This window comes from Dipodomys merriami, unplaced genomic scaffold, assembly GCF_024711535.1.
Source record: "Dipodomys merriami isolate MVZ:Mamm:240054 unplaced genomic scaffold, mDipMer1.0.p SCAF_3, whole genome shotgun sequence".
In the NCBI taxonomy this organism is placed as follows: domain Eukaryota; kingdom Metazoa; phylum Chordata; class Mammalia; order Rodentia; family Heteromyidae; genus Dipodomys; species Dipodomys merriami.
In genome coordinates, this window is record NW_027204492.1 from 28979630 (window position 1) to 28991747 (window position 12118).

Consider the following 12118-nt stretch of genomic DNA (forward strand, 5'->3'; position numbering starts at 1 on the left):
TTTTATGGTTGGTTGTGGGGCTTGAACTTTGGGCCTGGGCACTGTCCCTGAGCTCTTCAGCTCAAGGCTAGCACTCTACCACTTAAGCCACAGTGCCACTTCCGGTTTTCTGGTGGTTAACTGTAGATCAGAGTCTCACGGACTTTCGTGCCCAGGCTGGCTTTAAACCGTGATCCTCAGATCTTAGCCTCCTGTAGCTAGGATTACAGGTGTGAGTCACCAACACCTGGCTCCAGTACTGTATTTTTTGTATATCATTTGTGAAAAAAAGATTGTAGCTATGTTTTCTATATATTATGAGAAACTTTTCAACAAGATCATTTCAAGCAGCCATCTCTGTAGTCTATGTGTAGTCACATGAACTGTGATATTTAGAGAGAGGTATACCTCCACTGTGCTTATGTGCTGAGTCCAAGGTACCCAAAAGAATGGGGGAGAGCATCCTTACCTTCCTAGTTCTTATCACTTGGCTGCTTTGAGAAGGAGAAAAGGGCCTTAGAGCTGTTTATATCTATTCCTAAGAAGACTAATGCAAGTAAAGATGGCAAAAAGATGACACAGAACAGTGATTCTGGGCTCTAACATACAACATCATTCCCAGCTACCAAGAATGTGTATGAGAGGACTGCTATAGTAGCCGGTCTCACTAACTCCACAGGATGAGGAAAGTCTAGCTGATCCAGACTTTTCATGTTATAGAGATGACAATGGTCAGAGAAACAAACTCTTCACTGCAGACAAGAGAATTCAAACTAAGGTTCCCACACACTCTAAGAATACAGCATTAAATAGAAGTTTAGGTATTCAAGAAATTGATTGAAAGCCAACTAGCTCTGTTGTCACAGAATTTTGTTTTTTCACTAGATTTTTCTCATCATGGAACCACAATTCTATGGATATCAAGCACTGGTGAGGGCAAATTTTGTGTGAGATCCTCCTGCAAGGAGCAATAACTTTCAATCACTGAAATGCAGATTGCATAGGACCAGCCTTAGGAAAATATTTTCAGAATCATTGTAGTTACCCCTTTTCTTGGGGGAGTTGGTACTTGGGTTTGAACTCAGGGTCTCCCACTTGCACAGCTTGCTGCTTGGCTAGTGCTCTACCTCTTGAGCCACACAGCTCTGGCCCTGCTTTTTGGTGGTTACTTTGGAGATTGGGAGTTTCACAGACTTTTCTGCTTGGTTGGCTTTAGGCTATAATTCTATAGATCACAGCCTCTTAAGTAGCTAGGATTATAGGCATGAGCCATCAGCACCTGGCTTATCCTTGTTTATTTTAATCTTTAATTGTCTTTTGCAGTTCTGGAGATGAAACATAGGGCATTGCATATACTAAGCAAGCATTCTACCACTAAGCTCTACACCAGCTCCATCTTTAATAATCTTAAAAATTCAGTTTGGAAGCAAGTATTTATCCTATTGAGTGTTTTCATTAGTGGGGAAATGAAAGAAATTTTATGAGAAGCTTAAAAGGCTCAGTCAATTTACAAACATGCTTAATATGTTTAAATGACTAAGTGACAATCCATGTACAAAGTGCAGGAACAAAGATAATCAACATAATCCAGGAGAACTCAGATTTTCCAAATGAAGGCAATAGATATATAAAGGTGATAAGTACTATATGATTACATAATTTGGATCTAAGGATAATCAAGTTTTTCACATGCATGCATGCACGCACACACGCACGCGCGTGCGCGCGCACACACACACACACACACACACACACACACACACACTCACACACATGCATGCACATGCTGTCCCTGGGCTTTTTGCTCAAAGCTTTCCTGCCTGGCTGGTTTTAAACTACAATCCTAAGATCTCAGCCTCCTGAGAAGCTAGGCTTACAGGTGTGAGCCAGTGGTACCTGGTTTACTTTTATATTTTTTAGGTTGTGTTTTTCTAAGTCCACTGCAACTGGCACTAACCCTTAGTGATAGGTTAACATGCTAAGATTTGTATAGGCTGTAATAGGTCAGTTCCTAAGTATTGGAAATCACTCAGGATCTCACCTAAAACACTAAATCTAATTTTGTACAGCTATGACATGGTGACATGGTCTGGAGACCATCATTTCATTTCTTTAGGACTCTTACCCTAGTAGATCAATTTGGCATTTCTCAGCCAGTTGCTTCTAATGTCATTATAGCACGAAGAACAAAATGGCTCAGCACTGAGCATTGCTTCCAGAGCAGTTTTAGATCATTGCTGCAAATTTGCTTTTCCTTATAGCACTTAAATGCTTAGGGAAGTTACAAACAACTTTTAAAATACTGAGGAATTTCAAGGTAATACATTCCAGGCTAAGAAACTTTGCTAATTGACATTTTGGAGCCCCCAGATCTTGTTTTTAGTTTCAAACACTCATGACTTGCCTGCTCATGGATAATGTCAGACAATTCTTTCACCATGTCTCTGAAATTTGACTTTAGCCCTTCATGGTATTCAATTTGATCCTCTTTAATTAGCCGCTCATTTAGTTCAAGTGCAATGCTACATGCTTGTATGAATTTCCTGTGGAGAAAAAAAGACATAAATTTTATTACTTATTCTTGGGGATTTTCATTGACAATCAATATAGTAACAACCTAGTAAGCTATGACTTACTTAGGAAGATTCCAGTTCTCAAATTTCTCACTGTAGTTGTTCTTGTTACTTCCCAAGTCTTGAGCTACTTTCTCCTTTCTTTTCTACCTTTACCCTGGGACTTAAACACTGGCATCAAACACATATTCTCTAGGAAGCCTATTTTCTTACCTCTGTTGTTGGTATTATACTGGCTGGTTGTGTACTAACATTACTTTACCTGTAGATAGGAAATAATTGGTTTGGAGCTTTCGTTGCATCCAATACAGTGCTGGATGCTACGGTATGAAAAATGTTCCCTAGATTACTAAGAAAGGGACAGAGAAGTGAAGTTTTATCATAAAAGTATTTTCAGCTGGGCACTGATGGCTCACATTTGTAATCTTACCTATACAAGAGACAGATCTGAGGATCCTGGTACAAAGCCAGCCCAAGCAAACAAATCTGAGACTTCTATCTCCAATTAACCAGCAAAAAGTCAGAAGTAGAATGCCAGCCTTGAGCAAAAAAGCTAATATGAAGCCCTGAGTTCAACCTCAGTACTGGCGCAATGAAAAAGTAGTTTTCATTATTTCATGGAGATATGTTTAAAGTCCATAGATTTTATCTGAGGGGACAAAGTGCCTTATTGTTCATATGCTTTATATCACTGTTATAGTAACTAGTAAGATTCTTTTGTATATGGCATGCATGTATATTTAAAAGGAAAACAATTCTGTTGGTTGTGGGGCTTGAACTTAGGGCCTTGGTGCTGTCCTTGACCTCTTTTTGTTCAAGGCTAGCACTCTACCACTTTGAGCCACAATGCCACTTCCAGTTTTCTAGTGGTTAATTAGAGATAAGAGTCTTACAGACATTCCTGCCCAGGCTGGCTTTGAACTGTGATAGTCAGATCTCAGGCTCCTGAATAGCTAGGATTACAGGCGTGAGCCACCGGCGCCTGACCTAAAAGTAAATTTTTTGAGACAAGTACTTGCTAAGGCTGTCTTTGAACTATTGATCTTCCTGACTCAGTCTCCCAAGTGCTGGGCTTACAGGAATTTTCATCTATGCATGCATAATTAATAAATATTGGCCAATGAATGACTTCTGGTTACTCTGCAAACTGGAATTGGTGTGGACATACAGACAGGAAAAGGAAATAACAAATTAGAAGCCAATGAGTAAATAGGTTTGATCTTTCTTAAGTGTGTTTGACTCAATTGCTTCCCTTGTTCTGTATATAAATTGAATGCAAACTGTTCTGAAACAGTACTGGGGTTAAACTCAGGGCCTTTCACTTGCTAGGCAGGTGCCCCAGTCCTTGAGCCACGCCCGCAGCTTTTCCTTTTATATATAGATTGTTTTCTAATCTATGACCTTTCAGACACACCTTAGCTTACCGGGATGCTTGCTGTACATGAGACAGCACATGTCCTAGACAGGCAGAAGGCAAATAGAATTAAAGACACGGGACAGCAACAAGCTGATGGACCTCGTCCAATTCCACTTTTACTCCTACCCTAAATGGTCTGAAAATGCTATAACACAAGGTCAATCGGGCAAAGAAGGAAATCATGTAATAAATGTAGGCTTTTTTGTGTCACAAAATATCCAAAGCAGTAAAGCTGGCCTATTTAATCTCTTGTGTCACTGGGGCATTGGTAATATTCTAGAATATGAAGTAGACTATGCATTTCCTCACTACTTAAAATACTATTCAGAGGATATGTAAATAGTATGAAAGCATAGACAGAGAATGTACTTTTTTGGAAGGATTTGTTTTATTTTGTGAGGGGCTTGAACTCAGCGCCTGGGTACTGTCCCTTAGCTTTTTTGCTCAAGGTTGGCTCTCTACCACTTGAGCCAAAGCTCTACTTCTGGGCTTATGCTGGTTAATTGGATATAGGAATCTTACAGACTTTTCTGTGTGGGCTGGTTTTGAACCTGGCTCCTTGGATTTCAGCCTCCTGAGTAGCTAAGATAATGGGTGTGAGCCACTGGTACCCAGCTTCTTTGCTGTTGTTTTTAGAAGAAAACAGAGGAAAGAATAGGCGTTTTGTAGTAGAACCACTAAAAAACACTTACCTAAACATGTCTTTCAACTCATTTACTTTCTTAGGTGGATACTTGCTGGCTTGACTTTCATTTAAAAAAGCTCTTGCATAAGCTAATGGGCCGGCATTGACCTAATTACAAAGGGAGAAAAATGAAAGAGTTATCAACATGTAATTGAAGGTCTTGCATTTTTTTAAATTAAAACCCTTAAGGGCTGTAAATCTTGTGTATCTCTGTGATAGAAACTTGCCTGGTATATACCAAAACACAAAGAAACTTATTTGTTACTATATATTATTATATTACTATTATATATCTCTATTCTATTTCATTCTATTACTATATTACTTTTTTTTTGTCAGTCGTGGGGCTTGAACTCTGGGCTTGGCACTGTCCCTGTGCTCTTCAGCTCAAGGTGAACACTCTACCACTTGAGCCACAGCTCCACTTCCAGTTTTCTAGTGGTTTATTGGAGATAAGAGTCTCACGGACTTCCTGCCGGGCTGGCTTTGAACCATGATCCTCAGATCTCAGCCTCCTGAGTAGCTAGGATTACAGGTGTGAGCCACCGGTGCCCAACACTATATTACTATTATTACCTGTTATTACTATACTTCCAACAAATTTATGTGAAAAAAATCATTAAAGCAAATAATCTGGAAAGATGATACTCTAATAAATTAATGATTTCTGATATGTAAATAATAGTGCTTGCCTAGTCATAGAAATTTATGTTTAAGCCCTCTGACCTAAGATAAAATTTATAGAATTTAAGCCAGCTGCTAGTGGCTCATGCTTGTAATCCTAGCTACTCAGGAGGCTGAGATCTGAGGATCCCAGTTCAAAGTCAGCCCAGGCAGGAAAGTCCGTGAGACTCTCATCTCCAATAAACCACCAGAAACCTGGAAGTGGGCTGTGGTTCAAGTGGTATAATGTTTGCCTTGAGCTGAAGAGCCCAGGGACAGTGACCAGGCCCAGAATTCAAGCCCCACGACTGAGAAAAAAAGAAAAAAAATTGTAGAACTGAAACCTAACTTCTCTATTACATTAACAAAAAATGGACATATGGAGTTTTGTACTCAATAAGAACATAGCACACAACTACAATTAATGCTTGCACTATACTCCTACGAAACAAGAAAAACAACAAGAAACATTTTACTCTGATCATATAAAATATTTATTGATGGGCTGGGAAGGTGGCTCAGTGGTAGAGTGCTTGCCTTGCATGCATGAGGCCCTGGCACCACATAAGCAGAAAAAGCTGGATGTGGCGCTATGGCTCTAGTTGGTAGAGCGCTAGCCTTGAGCTGAAGAGCTGAGGGACAGTGCCCAGGCCCAGAGTTCAGGCCCCATGACCGACAAAAAAAAAATTGATATGAACTCCAGAAATGGAAACAAGAGTTTTTTTTCTTTGTTGATGTTTTTGTTTGATTTTCTTGTTTGTTTGTATATCTGTCTTTGGGAGGATAAGGGGGGCACAGAAACAGAGGGACAAATAAATGCATAAGTCATACTCATTAGATACCATGTTGAAAATGAACTATACAATTTGTGGGTGGGGATGGGAGGGAAAAATTGGGAGAGAGCCAGGGAAGGGGTGACATTGTCCAAAAAGAAATATATTCTTTACCTGACTTAGGTAATTGTAACCCCTCTGTACATCACCTTTATAATAACAATAAAAGTTTTTTTAAAGAAACACTTTAATCCATGTTGGGTGATCAACATACCTGCACAGAAACACAGCCCTGTAACTTAAGTTGAAGCTGAATCATATCCACATCAGCAGAGGAACAAAGCTTCTGCAACTCTGCAGTTTTGTCTTTTATCTCATCAGTAGCAACATCAATTGGTTTTAAATTAACCTGCTGTTCACAGTTTATAGGAATCCTCTTCTTCACGTAGGGAAATGAGTTTGATGCTATTAAAATGTTAAGATTGATTATTTTTCTTTAGATAATCATTTGTTCAACTGAATTAAATAAAAATCCAGTGTATTTAACTCTCCCCATATTTTCTCTAAAAGATACTTCAGGGTATCCAGTATGATCGCTTCAGGATTGAGAGATAGGTTTTCTTTATGAGACACCTCTAAGCAACTATGAGTGACATGAGAAAACAGTGGTTTGTTACAAGGACATTTTTGTACAAACTTTGAATAGTCAAACAACAAATGATTAAAACTTCAGTTATGTGTTTCTGCTGGACAGCCAGTACTTGTATATACCACAGAGGATCAAGACAAATAAAAAGCGGACATGAAAGAGGCCTACTTACTTGTCAAGATTGTACGGCGTTTACACTGTTCTTCCACAGAGCCTTGCTTTTTACCTGATAAGGTATAAGGAGCCTCAAAAACAAATCTGTTGATATTATGATTTCTTTCAAACTCTGTCTTTCTTTCTGTGAGTTCTTTGTCATCAAAGTATGGTTTCACATAAGTGACTTGGATATGAGCATATTTTGGATCAAGTTCTTTGGCATTAACCTATGAGATAAGATATTACCAAAAAATTCAGTGGAAGGAAAAAGGAAGTATTGGTAATGTTCTCCTTTAAGACCATGTAGGCAAAAGATGCTATTGTGATTGTGCTACCAACTGAATAGACACCTACAGAAGAACTTTGTTCTTTTTTAAGGATCTATTTTTTTCTGATTATGAAGAAGTTAGAGAAACCCATTTGGAGACAACGGACATGGTGAAAGAAAAGAAGCTGTGTGTGGTGAGTCACACTTGCAATCCTACTTGCTCAAGAAGTGAAGATTGGGAAGATCACATTTCCAAGCCAGTCCAAGCAAAAAAAGTTGGGGCAAACAAGTTCAAATGAACCATATTGGAACTAGTAAAAAGCTAGGTACAGTGGCACATGCTATCACCCTAGCTAAGTGGGAAGTGTAAATAGGAGGGTCAAAGTGCAGGCAGGTTGAGGCAAAAAGTGAGACTCTTATGTCATAATAACCAAAGCAAAAAGGGCTGGAGGCATAGCTCAAGTGGTAGAGTACCTGCTTCATTCTACTAAAAGTGAGGCCTTGAGTTCAAACCCCTGGACCACCAAAGAAAAAAATGAAACGTAGAAAGAAAGTAGAAAATGCTGTAATCCTACCATAATGACTATTATATTTGCATTTTCACTTATTTCATTCCAGTCTTTTTTTTCTGTGTACATGTATTTGAAAATTGAGATCAGATTGAACATTGTTTTATAATCTTATCTCTAAAATGTTAAAATACCCATGCATTTATATGAATACCACCTAAATAAAAATATAGTTCTATAGTGAAATCACTGATGTGACTTTAATTAGATGTATCTATTCTTCCTCCATGTGTGCAAGCATATGGACAGGGGATAGGAAACGTCTCCAACCTTCTGCTGTTGTTTACCAATCTCCAGACATTAACTGTCTTTTCTCTCCCACTAAAAAGCTAGATGCTTCCAGAAAACCTCAGAAGATAGCTTCAAACTTTACACACACACACACACACACACACACACACACACACACACATTTAAACAGTATACGAGGTATACACAAATAGCAAAAATTCCCCCTTCTTAGCCAAGACCCAAGTCTCACTCCTCAGAGGTAACTATGGTAATTATTTTATATGTTTGATTCCAGAGCCTTCTTAAGCTTATATGAGTATATATAAACTTCTAGTTTTAACACTCATGTAACTGTTCAGTCCTGCATTTTTCTCTGTGCTTTAACTAAGGCTTGAACTTGTCCTTTAGCTTTTTTGCTAATGCTTTACCACTTGAGCCACAGCTCTACTTCCAGAATTTTGTCAGTTCAATGCAAAGAGTCTCATGGACTTTCCTGCCTGGGCTGGCTTTGGATCTGTATCTTCAGAGCTCAGCCTCCTGAGTAGCTAGGGTTATAGGTTTGAGCCACTGGCACCTGGACAAATCTAGTATCTTAACAGGTTAATATTGACACTTTCTTTTCACAGCTACATGACTATACCCACCATGGGGGTAATGTTGCCATTTACTGAAGTCACAAGGACTAAGATAGCTACATTGCATCTGGACATTTGCTATATACATTTTACAGCAGAAAACATCTTTAAACATAAATCCATATGTGTACATCTACAAGATGAAATCTTAAATCTGAAACTGTTGGTTTTAAGGATATATACCTTTAAGATATTGGAAAATAAAAGCAAAATCCTGTTCAAGTTGCCTGTGCCCTTAAGCAAATTTTGATCTTTGGCAGAAAAATAATGCCTTTAATTAAGAAAAAAAATCAAATCATTTATACAAAATGCCACAGTATTTGGAAACAACCTATGAAACATCTATCTGTGTTCTTTAATGCCTTTTGATTATTTATAATACCAAATACAATGTAATGCTAGGTAAATACCTGATATATTCTTTTGTTTAGCAAATAAAGAAAAAGGTCTGGCCAGGCATGCTAGTGCATGCCTGTAATCTTAGTATTCAAGAAGCAAAAAGTAGGAACATTTTACTAAGAATAAGAGAAAGTAAACATTGCTGTTTCTACAAATCCTAAACTGTGTATATCCTTCCTACCTTAAACATCAGTTTTCATCCTGGGCATATTCATGGCAACTAGTGATTGGCATTCTTACTGTGTGGTCCATAGGGAACTATGCATTCCCTGTGAAAGGGGTTCTTCTAATTTTAGTGTTTTGGTGATTACAGGGGTTTGAACTCAGAGGCTTGCACTTGCTAGGCAAGCACTCTACCACTTGAGCCACATCACCAGCCCCAAAGGGACTCTTTAGTTGGAACCATTTGCACCCTGTTTGGCAGGGCCGAGTGAGATGAATAACCTCTAGATCAAGACCCAAAGCATCATTTCATTTGAAACTTAACCATAATCACTTCGATTGAACTACAGATATTTTAGAATTGTGTGTCCTGAAATGATTTTAATAATAAAATATGTAACTAAGAATCAAGGTGTACAATAAAACATAATAATAGCTAGGTTGTTAAGCATACTAGCTCCCATATCAGTGATTTATGTACCAACAACTCTAATTACTTTCCATATATTAAGTTATTTAATCTATACAACAACCACAAGATAAAAGTACTATTATTTCCATTTTACTAATGAACAAAATAAAACAGAGTGGCTAAATAACTTCCTCATGCTTTTAAACTACAAAATAACAGAGAGTGGAGATTTGAGTTCTGGTCTCTGACTCCAAGACCTCTATTCTTTCTTCCACTATCTGGAGGGTTCTAGTTTCATATTTCACATAGCTAAAATGGGGGAAAAATCAGGAGCATGCTGGGCACCAGTGGCTCACATCTAGCTACTCAGAAGACTGAGATCTGAAAATTGTGGTTCAAAGCTAGCCCAGGCAGGAAAGTCAGTGAGACTCTTATCCCCAATTAACCACCAAAAAGCTGGAAGTGGAGAGCCGTTGCTCAAGTACAGCACTAACTTTGAACAAAAAAAGCTCAGGGACAGTGCTCAGGCCGAGTTCAAGCCCAATGACCAGCACACAAACAAAATTAAAAGAAATGTACCAAGTCTGGAATAACAATTGTTTCAAAATGCAGGGCATATGTTACCTTGTCTGAATCCTGTATTATCTTGACATTTTCTGTGCCAAATTTTTCACCATAAAGTTTAACAAGTCTCAAGGAAATCTCTGAGAGTCCAGTAAGCTTTGGCTCTTTATAGATGTACTCTTTTCCATCCTCTTCTTCAAAAAAAGACTATTAGAAAGGTAAGCAAGTAATTTGTGAAAAGTGTGAATTGACAGGAAATATCCTAAATAACTAGTAATAATATATCTGAAATACATTTAAAATATGGCTATAAATCACCTAAATATTCATTCTTTCAACTGCAAATAAATGAGACATTGCAAATTCATGACCATATGAATATACTATTAGCCTGAAGAAATTTCCATATTAGAATTTCCTCCTTCCTTATATACTTACCTGTTTTGTATTGGAAAATTTTAACTGCCAGATATTAAACAGAGGCTTAGCAGAAAGTGAAACTGAAATTCCAAGCCTTATATACTGTACTCTGAACCAATCATTTAGGTATGAGAACCAAATCGAACTTTAAAATTAGAAAATAAGGTCTCTGCCATTGTAATAGATATTTTCTCTAGACAGAATTCTAGATCTAATAACTTCTGTTATAGTAATCTAATAAGCCAAAGGTGAATATTTAAAGAGGAAAAACAACTTGACGAAGTATACTTACTTGGCCATAAAAGGCAACTCTGAAGAAAGTACCTAAAAGTCTTTTTTTTGTGTGCATAACCTCCAAAATTTTTGTGTAAGCGCCATGAAGAGTTCTATAAACTTGAGTAAGTTTCTGAAAAACGAGAATATATGGATCAGCTTTTTCTTTTAGTAAATAATTGAGTGTCATCAAGATGCATTTACAAAAATAAATACAACATTTAAAAAAATTTAGGGGATGCCATTCACATTCCCCCTCCCCCTCACCATTGTAACAATTAGAGAAAAGTTGTCAACAATTTTAGGTCAGAGTAGAACTTTAGAACTAAAGATGGTAAAATAACACTTATGTAATATTTTATTCACATTCTTTTTTTTTCCCACCAGTCCTGGGGCTTGAACTTAGGGCTTGGCTTCTGTCCTAGAGCCTTTTTGTGCTCAAGGCTAGTGTTCTACCACTTGAGCCTTACCACCATTTCCTGCTTTTTCTGAGTAGTTTATTGGAGATAGGAGTCTTGTGGACTTTTCTGCCTGGGGTGGCTTGGAACTGTCATCCTCGGAGCTCCTCTTCCTGAGTAGCTAGGGTTACAGGCATGAACCACTGGTGCCAGGCTTTTATTCACATCTTGATGGAAATGTGTGTGTGTGTGTGTGTGTGTGTGTGTGTGTGTGTGTGTGTGTGCGTTGGTCCAGACTTAAACTCAGGGCGCGTGCGCGCGTGCGTGCATGCGTGCGTGTGTGTGTGTGTGTGTGTGTGTGTGTGTGTGTGTCCAGACTTAAACTCAGGGCCTGAACACTGTCCTTGAGTTTTTTTTCTCAAGGCTAGTGTTCCACAACTTAAGCCCCAGCTCCCACTTTTGGCCTTTTTTGGGCAGTTAATTGGAGATAAGAGTCTCATGGACTTTATTGCAGAGTGGCTTTGAACTGTCATCTTCATCTTCCTGAGTAGATAGGACTACAGGCCTGAGCCATTACTTCCTGGCAGCGATTTATATTTTTAAAATACTGTATTATCTGGGTTTGATTCTCAACACTGTATTATCAACTACTATTTCCTATTTGTCTGAATCACTTTGATTGAAATGGTAGAAAAATTTCCTTTTTGAGCTATTACATATAGAGATATGAGACTAAACAAAGTTCCAGAGCTTTTAGTTAGGAAAATAAAATAAACACACTGAAATTTGTAACAGTTCATAGACATATCCCAAGAATATATCCTACATATCCAGGAAAAAGGGAACACAGCGTAAAATGGACATTATTAAGAATATTAAAATGAGTTGAGTA

At 38.1% G+C, this 12118-nt stretch overlaps 1 protein-coding gene across 2 annotated transcripts in view; it reads right to left on the bottom strand.

The window, feature by feature from the left end:
- Dock11 (dedicator of cytokinesis 11) overlaps positions 1-12118 on the bottom strand; it is a 198225-nt gene that overhangs the window by 3193 nt on the left and 182914 nt on the right. For both annotated transcript variants that reach the window (XM_070039850.1, XM_070039849.1), the window contains 6 exons: positions 10848-10961; positions 10196-10342; positions 6912-7122; positions 6365-6555; positions 4662-4762; positions 2384-2522 (listed from right to left, as the gene is read on the bottom strand). In XM_070039850.1, coding sequence (XP_069895951.1) covers positions 2384-2522; positions 4662-4762; positions 6365-6555; positions 6912-7122; positions 10196-10342; positions 10848-10961 — 903 coding nt within the window. The remainder of the gene's footprint in view (positions 1-2383; positions 2523-4661; positions 4763-6364; positions 6556-6911; positions 7123-10195; positions 10343-10847; positions 10962-12118) is intronic.